Source organism: Ornithorhynchus anatinus, chromosome X1 (genome assembly GCF_004115215.2).
Source record: "Ornithorhynchus anatinus isolate Pmale09 chromosome X1, mOrnAna1.pri.v4, whole genome shotgun sequence".
Classification (NCBI taxonomy): domain Eukaryota; kingdom Metazoa; phylum Chordata; class Mammalia; order Monotremata; family Ornithorhynchidae; genus Ornithorhynchus; species Ornithorhynchus anatinus.
In genome coordinates this window covers 74,017,544-74,036,160 of record NC_041749.1, presented here as the reverse complement: position 1 = coordinate 74,036,160, position 18,617 = coordinate 74,017,544, and the positions used below count along the sequence as shown (strand labels likewise).

Sequence of the window (18,617 nt, the reverse complement as noted above, 5' to 3'; positions counted from 1 at the left end):
AGAGTAGAAGTTCTCAAACTCATGGAAGCTTCATTCTCTAGGCTTAAACTGCAAGAAATGGGGGACAGGGTCAAAATTCCACAAGCAGGAACACCACCTGTTTCCAAAAGTGGAGCAGCCTGGGCATCACAACTGGTAGCAATTGTGATTTTTTCCCTGCCATGGGAATGGGCTACACCTTTAAGTATCCAAGCTAGTCTTTGAGCTCCTGTCAGTCCCCAAAACAGAGATATGGTGTGCTATGCCATATTTTCATGAGGGTCCCTGCTGCTTGTCAGGTATCTCTCCCCCCACCCCCCCCAGCTGCATGGACCCCTTCTCAGATCCAGAGTTTCTAAGGAAGCAGGTTCCAGACCTGACACGGTTTTGGGTATTGGAGTCAAATGATGGTGCTTCAGAGGAACCTCCCAACACCTAGAGATTCCAATTCTTGAAGTAGATATCAAGCAGATATCTACCAGCTTCAGTGGCAAGTTTGTAAAGGGGTAGACTCAGACTTAATCCTATTCATCCTCTTTAAGGGTCTGTATCTGCCTTTGCTGGAGAGAGTAGGGTTAAAAGATGTCTTAGAATCAGCCTTCTATTCTCATTATGACTCAGACTTTTTGTCTGAGACTAAAATTAGGAGGTTCTTGCCTATTTGCCCAAAACTGAGTGAAAAAGGGTTAGGTGGTCACCAGTGCCACCATATTATTGTCCTGAAGGCAGTAATATTGAGGGCATCATGCTCATTGTCTTTTTGGGCTAAGAATGGGAACTTCTTCAGGGACAAATTGTCTCAAGTTATTCCACATTATTCTGTCAATTCCCTGAAATTTATTTATTTTTCTCAGAAATGTTACAGAATCCTGATGAGGTTGAGTAGATCTGGTAAGTTTAGGGGACTTTTCAGGCAACAATTGAGTTTTGGTTGAATGATAGGACATATGTTGCTATTATAGTTGCACAAAAAAGAATTGCATGTTCTGATAGTATCTAGGCCAAGCCAATGAAAACACTTATCTGCCAGTGAACTGTGTCAGAAAAAGGAAGACAGAGACAGCGTTTGAATAATCTGCATGTTCTGTCATGAATGCAGTTTGTGTATTTGCTGTTTTTCCCCCCAAGTAGAACTGGGCCTGTGGTTTTGAACTACATCTCTCTGTAAGACCCAAGAACAAATTGAACTGAATGGCATTTCTATTGTAGTTATCTTGTCACCATATCTTCAGTGAAGAGCTTTTCCCAGACCTATTCCTGTTTCCATTTTTATCCCTTTCTTTGTGTTCAGCAGCTTGGGAGAGCATAGATTTTCCTACTGGTTCAAGGCTTCTTCAGAACTGTCAAAAGTGGAGACTGGAAGGTTGTAAAAATTGTTCATAATTACTCTCTTTTCATATGAGATTGCCTATTTCTCTTCCCAGTGTGGCTTGAAATGGAGAAGCAGGCTGGTACTTTCGTTGTTTTAACTAGTGTGACAGAGGTTCCATCTATCAAAAAAGCCCACTTTGATGAATTACTTATTTTTAGAGTTTGAACCATTCTTAGAATATTTGTCAAACCTTTGAATGTTGGTCCTGATGGCTTTTTCCTTATTCGATTTTCAGCACCAATGGACAAAGTTTTAGCAACACATAAAGGAGTCGCTAATATAGAAAAGAATGGGATTTGTATAGTGCTTACTATGTGCCAAGCACTGTACTAAGCACTTCTTTCCATGACATTGGAACTGGAACACAAAGTTGGAAGTAAAATAGATTTGGAAACTGGTTATAATATTAACTTTCAATATTCTATCTCTATGACTGTGAAATTGGGAAGATGATGATCCCTATCCTATGAGTACTTCTGAGTGTCAAAATGAGGTTTACAGAAAAAAGCACAGAAGTGGCTGTTTGGTCATGGAAAAAGCAATCATATATTGGAGTAATTTTAGAAGGTTTTTAAAAATGTAGTGTAATATGAGCTTGTTTAAATGTTTGGGTTTTGTAACATAAAATAAAGGAGCATTTTTTTCCACATAAGTTTTATTGGATTGAAGCATAGGAAGCTAAGAAATCAGTCCTGAGGTGAGGGCTAGAGATTCTAGTCCTGAATGAGATTCCAGCCAAGAGGAGGATTATCTGCAGGAGGGATGATAGCTTTTATACTGACTTTCCTGAACTGACCAATTTGAAACATCTAGCAAAAAAAGTACAATGAAATTGCTGTTTCCATCATCTGTCTTGGGGAAAGCCAGTTCTACTCAATCTCTTTCTTTTCAAGGGAAAAAAGCAACAAATACATGCACAATAAAAAGTAGTAGCACACAATCTTTTTACTTCCCAAAGGAACACAAATAAAAATGTTCATGGCCTTGCAGGGTGCTCACTAAAAAAATAATCACCTACTTTAATTGCCTCTATACTGTATTGGAGGTGAACCAATGGAGGCTTACTTTTGTAATGTATTTGAGTTTTGTAAATAATTAATGGCTATTCTCATGGGATGTCCATAATGAAAATAACCTTTTTGGCCATGGAGAATTTGAAGAAAATTGCTCTGTTGACTGAAATGTACTATTCCTATTTTTCCCCCTTCCCAGAGCTATGTTGATCCATTGGACAGTTCATTGAAAGGTTTGGCTGTCTGCAGTTTTTACAGCTTTACAAATGGTGTATTTTGGCATATACATGGTACCATTATGGTACAACATGATGAGTTTTCATTGGAAATTAGCCATCCAAATTGATAACAGGTATTCATTCAAGTGTTTTCAAATTGATCCCAGGTATTTTCTCCAGAAACCAAGATAATTTGTTATTGATTGTAATCATCTTTTCTTGTGTGGACCCCAGGCTGATTCTCATCTGGTAAAGTGCCAGTACTGTGCAGTCTTTGACAATCAGAATGGGAAAAAAAATAGCATCCACATGTATGTACAAAAAAGCTGTTTGCATTATTTTGCTACCTGCTTTTTTCCAGAAACTTTATAGATTATCTCTTATTATCTACTTTGAAATGTTTGCCATTTTTAAAAGAGAAGCAATCATTTTAGCATGTGGAAAGGCCATTTTGTACAAAATGCTTATTTTTGTAGTGAACAGCTTCCTTTAGAGGAATAAAGGGAAATAATGGGAGAATATGAATGTTGGTTTAAGGCTATTTTTCTTAAAAGAAACATTATCATCTTGATGCTTGGCGATTTATGTGTGCGACTTCTATTAGCATTGAAAAGTAAAAACAAACCTGTATCAATAAAATATTCCTGAATATGATTATGTTGAGAGAGATGACACTAACTGCAGCTTTTACTGTTGGCAGATTGGGGGCTGAAATAAGAAATATGGCTTTCCTTTTTCAAGTTTCTCACTACAGAACTCCATTCCCATGTAGTACTTTCTACTTTTTCTCACAGGTTCCATTGTTTGCAGGGAGGGGTCTGTTCAAAATAAATAATAATTGCAGTTAAGGCACACATGTTGACTGCTTCAATAGAGAAGCTGGTTTATTTAGTGGCTGTAAAGAAAGACTAATAATACTCCTGGCCCAGTCACCGATGATCTCCCTTTTGCCTGGCTTCACTGACACTGTCCTCTCCTAGTTCCCTTCCTATTTCTCCGGTCTCTCATTCTCAGTCTTTTTCATGGGATCCTCCTCCATCTCTCACCCCCTAACTTATGGGCTTCCATCAAGGTTCAGTTCTGGATCCCCATCTACTCTCCATCTGCACTCACTCCCTTGGACAATTCATTCACTGCCATGGCTTCAACTACCTCCTCTATGCAAATGATTTGCAAATCTACATCTCCAGCCCTGAATTTTCTCCTTCTCTGCAGTCTCAAATTTCCTCCTGCCTTCAGAACAGCTTATCTTCCTGTGCTCCCTCTGACTTTCCCATCATTGTAGACAGCACCACCATCCTTCCTTTCTCGCAAGCCTTAACATTATTCTTGACTCCTTTCTCTCATTCAATTTGTCACAAAATCCTGGTGGTTCAACCTTGACAATATTGCTAAAATCTGCCCTTTCCTCTCCATCCAAACTGCTATTTTAATCTAAGCACTCATCCTATCCCGCCTTGATTACTGTATCAACCTCTTTACAGACTTCCCTGCCTCTTGTCTCTCCCCAGTCGAGTCTATACTTTGCTACCCAGATCATTTTTCTACAAAAATGTTCAATCCATTTTTCCCACTCCTCAAGAACCTCCAATGGTTGCCTGTCCACCTTTGCATCAAACAGAAACTCCTTACTTTAAAGCACTCAATCACCTTGCACCCTCCTACCTCAACTCACTGCTCTACTACAACCCAGCCCACACACTTCATTCCTATAATGCCAACCTACTCACTGTACCTCAATCTCATCTGATCTCAGCTGCTGACTTCTTGTCCACGTCCTGCCTCTGGCCTGGATTGCCCTCCCTCTTCATATCCAATAGGCAGTTAATCTCTCCGGATTTAAAGCCTTATTGAAGGCACATCTCCTCCAAGTGGCCTTACCTGACTAAGCTTTCATTTCCACTTTTCCCACTCTCCTCTGCATCGCCCTAACTTGCTCCCATTATTCACCACCTACCTTCATCCACCCAGCCCCATAACATTCACGTACATATCCATAATCAATTTATTTATATCAATGTCTGTCTCTTTCTCCCCCCACCCCCGGCCCTCCAAGACTGTAGCTAGTTATAGGCAATGTCTTTGTTATATTGTTGTGTTGTACTTTCACAAGCACTTAGTACAGCTCCCTGCACAGTCAGCACTCAATTATGATTGATAATAATGATTGATCAAGATCAAAGATTATGTGGGAATGGATAGTTCCTTAAATATAGTCAATCAAGAAAATGCAGGAGAATTTGCCAGCCCTCCCTTAATTTAGATTGTATTTCATAAAATAAAAAGCAGCATTGGCATCTGACATCTGTAGACTGTAAGCTCCTGACTGTACCTACCAACTCTGTTGTATTGTACAGTCCCAAGCATTTAGTCCAGGGCCCTGCACACAGTAAGCTTTCAATATATACCACTGATTGATAAGTGGGTAGAGACGCTGGGCAGTATGACTCATGCCTACCTCAAGGTGGATGACTCTTCATTCCCAAAGGAAATGGAACAATTTGTCAGTAAGTGTACCCCTGCTACTGTCAAAAGAGGGTATTGCTAGGCAATTAGAAGCAACCTCCATGGATCATTCCTGGATTATACAGGAGGAGGAAAAGGTACCATTCATTACCCACAGAAGTAGGTTGGCTTAAGCTGCTCCTTCTGCAATGGCCAAAAGGCAAGTTTTGTGACTGAGAACTCCTTTAATTTTGTGTGAGGATTCGAGACCTTGATAAATGCTTCTATGGTCAAAATTGCAACTTGTCCTCCATCAGAAAAGCAGCAATGAGGAAATGGACAACCTGTCTCTCCTGAGATGGATAAGTTTCCATCTCTTTCCCACATGAGATCACCTGCTTCCAATGAGCCACATGTTGAATCCTAGGTAGGAAGATCCTGACTTGTTTGCTCCAGAAGAAAATAGCAAGAAATTCAATTTTAGATGACTTCTCTTTAACTCAGTGAAAGATCTTAGTGATGACTGTTTCCTTGCCTATAAAATGGGGATTCGATACTTGTTCTCCTTTTTACTTAGAATGTGAGCCCCTTATAAGAGACTGTGTCTGACCTGATTATTTTGTATCTAACCCAGGGCTTAGTATGGTAACTGGCATAAAGAAAGTGCTTAACAAATACTATTACTGTTATTATTATTATGAATAATAGTATGGGTAATTATAGTACCTGGGGCCAGGGGTTGCAGGTTTTGCTATTGGTTTCACAAAATGGTCTTTTGCATCTGTTTTGAAAATCATTCAGAGCTTCACATCAAACTGTATGTATTCAGGTTCATTTTGGGAAGGGAATGTGTCTGTTATATTGTTGGGTTACACTTTCCAAAGCACTTAGTACAGTGCTCTGCACACAGTAAGGCTCAAATATGATTGAGTGACGACAAACTCTCACATTCTTTGTGGCTATGAGACCTGGACATGATAGAACTCTGACATTTTGTATCCTTAAACAATAATCCATGATTTATATTAAATTGTCAGATAGGATCACTAGGAATAAGGAAATGTTTCACAGTCAATCTGCCTGGATTCTTCTAATGCAGATATGCCAATCAGTTGCTTTGAAGCAAGTAAATGCAAGGAGAGTGAGAAGAAGCAGTGATGAAAGGCCATATTGAAGCACAGCTTTGGTCAATGAGGCATAGCTAGAAAATAACAGCCGCATCAGGCAAACCAACCAGACATGTTACTGAGATGAGGGGGCTCACTTGGAGCAAAGACAATGTGCGGTCATGAGGTAAAGCAGCCTAAATGCTGACAGTTGTGAGCCCTGCAAATATAAATTTTAGTGACAAACCCACACGGAGTTAGTGAGTTATGCGAAAGAAGTCTAGGCCTCACTGGGGAAAAAAAGACAAAACAAAAAAACCCTACCTAGGTTGTTGGGGGTTTTTTTGGTTTTTTTGTTTGTTTGTTTTTAAAGCCCCAATACATACTGGAGAATGAGAAGCTCTCAGTAATTACAAATGAAAGCTTTGGCCTGGGCTAGAAATACCCCAGTGTGCACTAAAGAGTCCTTGAGGTGGGGTAGGATTAAAGGTGGTGGGAAAGAAGAGACAACCAAGGAAAGTAAGAGAATGGTGAAGGACCTCAAGAATGAAGGAGGGGGAGAGTGTGAATGGAGAAGAGAGAAAAGATAGAGGAAGCAGAGAAGGTAGAGGGAGAAGATGAGCAAACAAGAAAGAGGGAGGTGAAGTAAGATAAGCAGACAGAGAAATAGAGAAACCCAGAGATCATACGTGGCTCTCCCAAACCTGCTGCAGTGCCTTCCCAGCTACTGGGATAAAGGGAACAGGCCAATTAGGAAGTGTTGCTTTGATCTAGTTCTTGCTGGAGCTGTGCTTGCAGTATCCCTGCTTCTTGTTTCAAGGAATGTGGTAAATCTACTGTGTAGGTATATGTAGGAAGCTATGGGGTTGGGTAGAAAGCCAAGGGGAGCTGGGATAAGATTGGAGTGTTTAACTGAGAGTACAGTGGAGTGAAGAGGTGATTTTTGTTAAGACTGGGAAGACCACTCACTTGATAGCTTATAGTTTTTTATGCTCAACTTCAATTAGAATTAGATAATATAATATGAATGTAAATCCCTTAAACCACCTCCCTCCTCTTATAAAAATCTTCCTAGTTGTGTGCAATCCTAAAAGTTTTCCCAGAATGCAATTAGGTTGTGGTTCGGCTATGTAACTCACTAGGACCGATGCAAGGGTGGATGTCATGGGAAACTCCCAGGGGCATGAAGAAGCAGAAGGATGCCAACCCAAATTCCTTATTTTTAGGGACCTTGGAGCAAGTAAAGAACTCCTAAGGGCCAGTTAGAACATCAGGTGGAAGAAAAGCTTCTGTTGCTCAAACCCTACCTGATCCTACCCAAACATTCATTTTGAAAGCCAGTCTGGGCCTGTGCTGGCCCAGTACACTTTTTTTTTCCCCCTCAACGGCATCCCTGAACCCACTGTGCTTTCTTGGTGTCAATAATATGAGTTGGGGGCTGGGGAGTTTCTGTATGACTTCACCTCCTTCCCTAATTCCTCCAATAAGGGGGACCTATCACCATCTTTAGATGGTCTACTCCTGTAGGGCACGTATCATTCTGAATATGTATTCTGACACTACTCAGGGTTTATACAATGCTTATTGCCTAATAAAGGGCCCATTAAATATCACCTCCCCTAGACTATAAACTCGTTGCAGGCAGGGAATGTGTCTACCAACTCTTTTGTATTGTACTCTCCCAAGCGCTTAGTACAATACCCTTCACCCAGTAAGTACTTAATGATTGATTCATCACCTGCCCCTTTCCTCCTGTACTCCCAGCCTTGAAAAGTAAGTTTCCAAATCCAATCAGAACAAATTAACTAAGTGTCTGACAGTTTGGCACCAGAGTAGAATGTTGTAGCTCTGACTTGTGGTCACTAGCAGCTGTATGCACTTATTCTTCTGGATGTTTGACTCTCATTGATGTAGACTAGGAATGTGATGTGGCCTCTAAATATGGTATTAATGTCCATTCAATAGCCGTTTCAAAGTTTATCATTAATCCATTATAAATCCATGTTAACAATTATGTATTTTTAAGACTCTTCCATGTTACATTAAACTTTATTTGAGAATGATGTATTCGTTAGAATAAATACGGCCTTAAAAGTCTGTGGTATTTGTATTAAGTGTGCTGTTGCAAAACATTAAATGAAAACCACTAATCATATTAGGTGCTTTGAAATTTTTGCTAAATACATCATTCCATTATGAAAATACTCGTAAGCAGAGCCTTTGGCCTTAACATAAAACTTTTCTGCTGTGGTACATATGGTTTTTGTCTGCTTGTCTTCCTTCAAGGAGTTTCTTCCATAATGCTTCACCACTTTAAGGGATTTAAAAAAGAAAAACTCCTCATTTGAATACTATTTATTCATTGTAATTTATTCAGTAATGTTACAATATAGATTTAATTTTATCTATCTTTTCCATATCACTTGGCGATTTTGTTTCTGTCCCCTCCATGTTGTTGGCTGTCTTTTTCCTGCCAGGCATAACTAAGAAACACTTTCTCTTTAGATGTCGTTTTTATTTAATATAATGGCTCATTCTCTCTTCTAGGCATCATGAAAGTTCTGTATGTTTTGGAGGGAAATATTACCTTTTTAGTCTTGTTTGTTGTCCATTGACCTGTTTTGGTAAGAGTGTTTGAAAATACCTTAAGAGGTTTCAGTTTTTGTTGGTCAACCATGGGTGTGGGGGAGGAAGTCAACATAATTAAAAGTAAGAGGGGGCTGTAGATAAATAAACTAAATATTCTTGAGCCCTTCTCTCCCCTCCAACCCTGCCCTGAAATGTTTTGCCCACAAGTTGTAAATATTGTACATAATCCAGTATATTTCACATCAGAGATAATTCTTGTATTGAGTGATTTCACTGGAGATAAGTTATTTAAAAATGTAGGAGTCAAAAAAGGTACATGAAGTAATGAAATAAGCATTAATTTACATAGAGGACTTAAATCTCTATACCCAGGCCTTTATACAAAGCACTTACGGGTGCTTACAGTGCTATAAATTAAATAATTTCTTAGGGTGATAAGTGGCATTCTTCTCCACCTCAAAACTTGGTTTTTGAGTGAGAGTCTTCTCATCCTTTTCAGCTCCAGTCCTTTGTTTTTAATTAAAACACATTTTACTGCTATAGAGTCCCTTCAAGAAGTGTGCTGTTGGGTGGCAACAGAAGAGCTCCGATCCTGAGACTCAGGACATAGGATATATGCATAAGAATTGATTATAGTGTTAGTGCTTTGGATAGGGCAACTCTCTTCCCTGCAGGTCATGTTCCTGGTGGGGTATGGTGTGGAATGAGCAAGTAGATCTATCAGAGGCGAAGCTCAATGTGAAGTGCACACAGGGTTTTTTTTACTTACCGGGCCTATTTAATGCTAAAGTGACTGTAGCATAATGCCAGTGCTGTGCCACAGTATTATGGTAGCTTCTGCAGTCTTTGCCACCCAAATTAGCCAGCTATTCTTTCAGGGTTATTGCTGTGTCCGTCCACCTCAGAGCGTCTTAGTTGATTGTTTGCTCACAAACCTTCACTGCTGATGACATAACCCCAGCAGGCAGAATTGGCACTAGAATTGAGGTCTCTTGGTTCCCCAAACTGTACTCTTTCCATTGGACCAACATCAGGATTGGGATGATCTCCCTTACTGCAGGCTCAAAGTGGGACTTGCTGAAATTTTGCTGTACAGTTGAGTTGCTTTTTATTAAAGGACTAGAAATATGCTAGTTGGAATATCAGAGTAATATTTTGTACTCCCCTTTGAAATGTTTTTCTTGTATAATTGTGGGAAGGATAAGGAATCTAAGTGGATGTTTAGCACATTGCCTTTTCCCTAGGAGCAATAATCAAATTTGCCTTAGCAACACAATCCATTTGGCTTGTGATAAGGATGTTTGTTCATGAGCTAGGCATTTTTTTAGATTTTGGTAGTTTGGGGATTTTAAATCCCATAGTTTTCCAGTTGGAAGTTATTTGCTGTCTCTCCTAATAGCCATTCCCTCTTGTGTTACACAAACCTTTTTGTGTTTCGTATAAGTACTATTCAAGCACTGTTCTAGCTCCGAGGCAGATAAAAAATTTATCAGATTGTACACAGTCCCTATGCCACATGGGTCTTATAGTCTTAATTGGAGGGAGGAGGATTTAATCCCCATTTTCCAGATGTGGTAACTGATGCAAAAAGTTGTGACTTGCCCAAGGTCACACAGAAAGCAAATGGCAGAGCCTCTGACTCCCACTAAGCCAAACTTCTTTTCTCATCACATAAGAAAGCAATTATTCTCCTCAAATCCAGTCTCTGTTATAGTAAATTGAAGGGCATACCATTTTATTCTAAATATCTCCATAAGCAGTCTGTTGAAACAAAACAGCAGTAATTTATGTATATCAAAGGCATGGATTGGTATCACATCAGAAATTTTCACTGCTGCTTTAAATTGTGCCCTTTAGTGGAATCATGTTCAGAAACATTGTGTTTACTGTAAACCATAATGTTGTTCAGAAATTTTAATATAGATATCAATTATATTGTTTTTCCAGTCAGTCATGAGTGTGGATGATGAAAAATATATTGCATATTTCCAAAACTCTCGAGGAAATCTAACTGAAAAAAGAATTAAATATTCCTACATACCCAGGTTTGGAAGAGGGATGGAAAAATATTTAATCACTTGTTATTGATCTGTGTTGGGGCTCCTGAGGATTATCCTGGAGCCCATGGGGAGAACCCTTGGACCTTTTCAGAGGTCTTTCAAGTCCAACAGTCAGTAGTAGTGTCCAGAGGCAGGAGCTGAGACTGAAACCTGAGGTACTCATCAAACACTTCCCAAACTCTCATCCCACTCTTATTACCATGGGTGGAAGGATTTCCACTTGGCAGTGGGAGGGGAACATTCTGGTAAACATTAAACACAGGTTCCATATTGATGATGGAGACCCCCATCAAGAACAGTGGGTGGTGGGGTGGAAGAGGAAGAGAAATCAGTTTCAGATAGGAACAGTCTAATCACTTTTAAAGATGAGAGTATAAGATAAAGATTAGAACTGTGTAGTATGTCAACTAATAGCACAGTTTGAAAAGTGCTTAAAGCTAAATTGCTAACCAACAAACCTTCAAAACTCCCCGTATCTGGCTTCAAATGTTTCTTTTTACAAAACAAATTTCATCAACAGCTTTTCTTCTTCAGTCCAATCCTTTGGGCGAAAGAGTTTGCAGTTCAATGCACTGCTTTTAGGGGGGTAACACCCTGTAGGTACTCAATAAATATTTGTTGACTTGATCCCTTTTTACTGCTCCTCTGTGTCAATATGACTGATAGACAATGATAGTATCTCTTTGAGAACTGCAAACCGCAAACCTAATATGATTAATCCACACAATATCCCGGTCAGTTAACTAGTGGTAAAATTCAATTACCCACCACTTAACAAATAGCAGCAAAAGAGCTCGGCCTTGGGAGTCAGAAGTCCTGGTTTCTAATCCTGACTCTGCCACTTGTCAGCTGTGTGACTTTGGGTAAATCACTTAACTTTTCTGTGCCTCAGTTACCTCATCTGTAAAATAGGGATGAAGACTGTAAGCCCCACTTGGGACAACCTCATTACCTTGTATCTACCCCAACACTTAGAACAGTGCTTAGCACATAGTAAGCACTTAACAAATACCATCATTATTACAATCCAATACCAGCCCAGAAAGAGTAGGATATTTTTCTGCAGCTAAATAGCTAGTAAATGGAAGGGGCAGAGCACAAGTCTGTAAAATACCCTTTATGCAGTAAAACATTTTAGTGTATCTTTGAAAACAGAACCTTCTAAATGGGCTTGTTTACGTATTAGTATTTGAACCATAATTTTCTGTTATATTCCACCTTAGGACAGAGATGTCACAATTTTGAATTGATTTTCTTACAGAGTTGTGTGAAGAGGCCCAAGCATTAACTTGCTATGCATTGAGACAGTCTCTGCCTTCCTTTCCTGAGCAATCACTGTACATACTCCACAGTTCTCTCTTTGAACATATTCTGAGCTGGAGAGAAGGTGGAGAAAGGAGTCTGAGTCAGGTATTCCATCCTTAGTCTGCTTAGGGTGGTCCTTTTGACTTCCTTCCCCTTACTGTAGGAGCCCTCAAAGCTCAATTATGGGTCTCCTTCTATCCTCCATTTACACCCACTCCTTTGGAGAACTCTTTCATCCCATAACTTCAACTGCCATCTCTATACAAATGATTCCCAAATCTATCACTGCAGCCTTGATCTTCCTCCTTCTCTTCTGTCTCGTGTTTCCTTTTTCTTCAGGACATCTCTATTTGGATGTCTGTTGACACCTCAAACTTAACATGTCCAGAGCATCCCTCCCCATATCTAACAGACCACCACTCTCTCTATCTTTAAAGCCCTACTTAGCTTATATCATCTCCAGGAAGCCTCCCTTGACTAATGTCTCATCTCCCTACCTTTCACCCTCCCCCATGCATTCATTCATTCAATCGTATTGAGCGCTTACTGTGTGCAGAGCACTGTACTAAGCTCTTGGAAAGTACAATTTGGCAACAGATAGAGACAATCACTACCCAATAAAGGGCTCACAGTCTAAAAGGGGGAGACGGACAACAAAAACAAAACAAGTAGACAGGCATCACTACCATCTAAACAGATCAATAGAACCATAGATAAATGCACATCATTAATAAAATAGAGCAATGAATATGTACAAATATATACAAGTGCCGTGGGGAGGGGAAGGGGGTAGAGCAGGAGGGAGGGAGTAGGGGTAATGGGGAGGGGAGAAGGAGCAGAAGGAAAGGGAGGGCTCAATCTGGGAAGGCCTCCTGGAGGAGGTGAGCTCTCAATAGGGCTTTGAAGAGGGGAAGAGAATTAGTTTCGCGAATGTGAGGAGGGAGGACATTCCAGGTTAGGATGTGGGTTGGGGTTGACGGCTGGCTGGGCAAGAACGAGGCCCAGTGAGGAGGTTAGCGGCAGAGGAGCGGAGTGTACGGGGTGGGCTGTAGAAGGAGAGAAGGGAGGCGAGGTAGGAGGGTGCCAGGTGATGGAGAGCTTTGAAGCCAAGAGTGAGGAGTTTTTGTTTCATGTGAGGGTTGATAGGCAACCACTGGAGGTTTTTGAGGAGGGGGATGACATGCCCAGCGCGTTTCTGCAGAAAGAGAATCCAGGCAGCGGAGTAAAGTATAGACTGAAGCGGGGAGAGACAGGAGGGTGGGAGATCAAAGAGGAGGCTGATGCAATAATCCAGTCGGGGTATTATGAGAGCTTGTACCAGCAAGATAGCGGTTTGGATGGAAAGGAAAGAGCGGATCTTGGCGATGTTGTGAGGGTGAGACCGGCAGGTTTTGGTGACGGATTGGATGTGTGGGGTGAAAGAGAGCGGAATCAAGGATGCACCAAGGTTGCGGGCCTGTGAGGCAGGAAGGATGGTAGTGCTGTCCACAGTGACACGGAAGTCAGGGAGAGGACAGGGTTTGGAAGGGAAGATAAGGAGCTCAGTCTTGGACATGTTGAGTTTAAGGTGGCGGGTGGACATCCAGATGGAGATGTCCCGAAGGCAGGAGGAGATAGGAGCCTGGAGGGAGGAGGAGAGAACAGGGGAAGAGATGTAGATTTGCATTGCAAACTCTTACTTTGGATCTGTGACTTTTGTACATTTGATAATCGCCCCAACCCCACAATACTTATTAACATATCTTTAAATTATATATTTTAAATTTATATTAATTTCTGTCTCCCCCCTAGATAAGCTATACATATTTACACTACATACATATATATATATATATATATGCACACACACGCACATATAGTATATATTCTGCATATATATGCATATATACTATATGTGTGTGTGTGTATATATATATGCACACACACACACACACACACACACACACACATATATAAAATAAAGGTGGTATTTGTTAAGCACTTACTATGTGCAAAGCACTGTTCTAATCACTGGGGGGGTATAAGGTGATCAGGTTGTCCCACATGGGACTCACAGTCTTCATCCCCATTTTACAGATGAGGTAACTGAGGCACAGAGAAGTTAAGTGACTTGCCCAAATTCACACAGCTGGCAAGCAAAAGAGCTGAGATTAGAACCCACGACCTCTGACTCCCCAGCCCGGGCTCTTTCCACTGAGCCATGCTCTCTCTCCTCTCTCTCTCTCCTCTCTCTCTCTCTCTATACACACACACTATGGAGGTGAGGTAGCTAAGTGCTCAATCAAATTTATTGAATGCTTACTATGACCAGAGCACTGTACTAAGTGCTTGGGAGAGTACAATATAACAGAATTAACAGACACATGACCTGCCCATTAACAAGCTTACAGTCTAGAGGGGGATGTAAGGACATATGCATAGGTAAATTATACAGTACATACATAGTGTGTGTATATAATCTACTGTATAGTCTGTATCTATACATAAGCGTATGTCCTTATACTCTATTGCTTTCCCTATCTGTAATTTATTTTAATGTCCATCTCCCTCACTAGATTGTCAACTCTTTGAGGGACGGGATTATGTCTGCTTGCTCTATTGAATTGTCCTCTCCCAAGTATGTAGTACAGTGCTCTGTACATAGCAAGTGCTCAGTAACTTCCAGTGACTGATTGAAAGCCTACTCTGTGCAAAGTACTGGAAGCACGGAGGAAAAAAATGCAACATTTTGCCCTGCACCCTTCACCTCTGTGCTGGCCTGCAGTAGCTTCAGGGATAATTTCTTCCTGTTTGATAATTTCTTCCTATTTCCAAAAAGAGCTTTCAGAATTTCAGTATGTATGTTCCAAATCATAGGATTCCTTACTCAAAATTCACTATCTGAAATAGAAAATTTTCTTACAGATAGTTGTAGCAACTGCATATTCTAATACCTGTTTTGACTGTATTTTACTATCCCAAATACTTAGTACAGCACTCAATGAATAACTTTGATGATTTTCCATTTGGGACCTTGATCATATTCTCAGTTATATTAAACATTGCAAGAATTTCTTGTAAGAGTATTCCAAGAAGGAACTTAGACAAGGATACAAAAGTAAAAGTTGAAGGTTTTGCAAGTCCACACTTTGTGAGAAAGGGGAATCTTTTTCCAACCATTTCAATTTGTGGAATTTTATTAGGTCTCCCTATGGCATTTCTTTTATATTTTGCAGCATAAATTTTAGTAGAAAGAACTGTTTCATTGATGATGAATATAGGATGTCATGAACTATGTAGATGACTGATGATTGTAAGCTCTTATTTGCTATTTAATAAGGTTTGATAAATTTCCTTAAAATGCATCTGCTCTTTACCACTGAATGGTGGATGGTTGAGCAAAACATTGAATTGCTTTTGTTTGAGATTTTCTTTTTTTTTATCTGTCATGTTCATTCATTCATTCATATTTGAGTGCTTACTGTGTGCAGAGCACTGTATTAAGCGCTTGGAAAGTACAATTCGGCAACAGAGACAATCCCTACCCAACAATGGGCTCACAGTCTAGAAGGGGGGAGACACACAACAAAACAAGTAGACCATTCATTCAACAGTATTTATTGAGTGCTTACTATGTGCACAGCACTGTACTAAGCACTTGGAATGTACAGCTAAAGGCAGTCCCTGCCCAGTGACGGGCTCACAGTCTAAATGGGGGGAAACACAGCAAAGCAAAATAGAACAAAACAAAAACAAGACAACATCATCAAGATAAATAGAATCAAGGAGATATATATAGCTCATTAACAAAATAGGGTAATAATACAAATGAGCACAGTGCTGAGGGGAGGGGAAGGGGAAAGAGCAGAGGGGGGAGGGGAGGGGAAGCAGAGGGAAAGGGGGAGCTAAGTCTGGGAAGGCCTCCTAGAGGAGGTGAGCTCTAAGTAGGGCTTTAAAAAGGGGAAGAGAGTTAGTTTGGTGGATATGAGGAAGGAGGGCATTCCAGGACAGCGGTGGGACATGGGCCAGACGACCGCGGGATAGGCGTGAATGGGGGACCGTGAGAAGGTGAGCGGCAGAGGAGCGGAGTGTATGGGGTGGGCAGTAGAAAGAGAGAAGGGAGGTGAGGTAGGAGGGGGCAAGGTGATGGAATGCTTTGAAGCCAAGAGTGAGGAGTTTTTGTTTTGTGCAGAGTTTGATAGGCAACCACTGGAGGTTTTTGAGGAGGGGAGTGACGTGCCCAGAGCGTTTCTGCCGGAAGATGATCTGGGCAGCAGAATGAAGAATAGACTGGAGTGGGGAGAGACAGGAGGAAGGGACTTCAGAGAGGAGGCTGACACAATAATCCAGTCGGGATATTATGAGAGCTTGTACCAGCATGATAGCAGTTTGGATGGAGAGGAAAGGGCAGATCTTGGCGATATTGTGATGGTGATACTGGCAGGTCTTGGTGATGGATTGGATGTGTGGGGTGAATGAGAGAGCTGAATCAAGGATGACACCAAGTTTGCAGGCCTGTGAGACGAGAAGGATGGTAGTGCCGTCGACAGTGATGGGGAAGTCAGGGAGAGGACAGGGTTTGGGAGGGCAGATAAGGAGCTCAGTTTTAGACATGTTGAGTTTTAGGTGGTGGGCAGACATCCAGGTGGAGACATCCTGGAGGCAGGAGATACGAGGAGAAAACAGGGGAGAAGATGTAGATCTGTAGATGTGATGTAGACAGACATCACTAGCATCAATATAAGTAAATAGAATTATAGATGTATATATAATCATTAATAAAATTAGCAGAATAATAAATATGTACATATACACAAGTGCTGTGGGGTGGAGAGGGGGGTAGAGCAGAGGGAGGGAGTTGGGGCGATGGAGGGGAGGAGGAGTAGAGGAAAAGGGGGGCTCAGTCTGGGAAGGCCTCTTGGAGGTAAGCTCTAGGAACACTTAATGAAAACTGCATTTATATAGAGGAAAAGCTACTAGACATACTGGCTTACTTAAAAGGGAACAAAACCCACCGAGAGCTAACCTTTATAAAAGCACAATTGTATGGGAGAAGGAAGTGCAGTGTATTCACAAACTCCCAATCCATCTGGGATCAAAATTAATCAGGCTGTTGCAAATATTATGCTCTTCCAACTAAAATTTGTTCTGAAGTTTAGTGAAGTCAAATTCTAATGACAAGAAAAACTTCATATTTTATCCTAAAATAATTTTTGTAGTTCTATTTTCATATGATTAGAAAATTATAGATGTGGTTCCTTTTAACTTTACCTGGAAAGCAACCAAGCACACACAGACTGCTAGTAGCACAGAATAATCTATTCATCTATTGTGCGAGTCATTTTACAAGCATATTAGAGTTGCAAACTGGGGTAACAGATTTTAGTCTAACAGTATTTTTTGTCTTTTCAGCGTCTTGTTGAAGCTGCAGAGGAAGCTCATCTAAAACATGAATTTGATGCCGACTTGCAGGTAATTGATAACCTTTTGCACTTCATGGAAAACATAACCAATATTACACTTTTCTCTCCCAAGGACAAGAAAGATCATCCAGCTGCTTTCCAGTGGTGGTTGTGAGAGAATGTCCAGCATATGTGTCAGTGCATACATTGTATGTGGAAGTATGAGGGCTGATGGTTTTCTGCTGTGCTGTCTACTCCATAAACTAGATTCTCCCACTGGCTCAATTATTCACTGGAGTTAAGGAACTTTTGGAGAAGAATTAACTCTTTGAGACCCTAGTGGATTGCTGCAGGACACTATGTGATCTCTAAGTTGACTTAATAAGCCCCTGAATTACTATCATGGGATAATTGAGGCCCTGAATGAATCAGATTCATTATCTTTGCATTTTGGAATCTAGTCTATAGGTACCTTCTTTGGAATAGGTTTTGTTTGGAAAATCCCTGCTTGCTTGCTGAAATTTAGCCTTTAAAGCTCTGTAAAGAAGAGAAAATGGAAGGAAAATCAGGTAATTAGTCTTCAAGTACACTAAATGCTACCACTTGAAGTATGGTGGCCAGATAAGTCATCCTCTAGCTCTTGTGAGGTTGTGAGAATAGTGAAGCCCTTGGATTGATTGCTAAGGGAGCTTGTAAATTTTCTTCCCTGTCAGTCTTTTAGAATACAAGAAACAAGTGACCATCAGAGATTATTTGAGCTTGCCTAAGTGAGAGGGTGTGAGGGTCACTGGGATAAAGAACTTGCCTTCTGCTAGTTGCTCCTTCCTCATATATCATTTAAAATCTGTGACAGGAGAGAAATGGTTTCTGGAAAGCTCAGGGAAGCAAGAGATGATGCGTTTGTCCTTCAGAGTGAAGCTATTTGTATCTCCCTTAAAATGCACTCTGGTTTTTGTCTTATTGGTGTTTCTAAATTAAAATCTAATGTGGAATAATTGATTTGCTAGGGAAATGCAGGGCCATAAATGCTCTAGCAGCACCAACACTGCCCACCTCACAGTGAAAACCTACAAGAGGAAAGTATTTTCCTAAAAGGGAAGCATTTGAAATCATTTATCTCATTATTGTCAGTATGAAGGTCTCTTTGGA

General features: G+C 40.7%; 1 protein-coding gene across 2 annotated transcripts in view; it reads left to right on the top strand.

The window, feature by feature from the left end:
- Window positions 1-18,617, top strand: part of CACNA2D3 (calcium voltage-gated channel auxiliary subunit alpha2delta 3) — a 1,019,762-nt gene that overhangs the window by 311,038 nt on the left and 690,107 nt on the right. For both annotated transcript variants that reach the window (XM_029052259.2, XM_029052258.2), the window contains exon 4: window positions 17,479-17,538. In XM_029052259.2, the coding sequence (XP_028908092.1) occupies window positions 17,479-17,538 (60 nt within the window). The remainder of the gene's footprint in view (window positions 1-17,478; window positions 17,539-18,617) is intronic.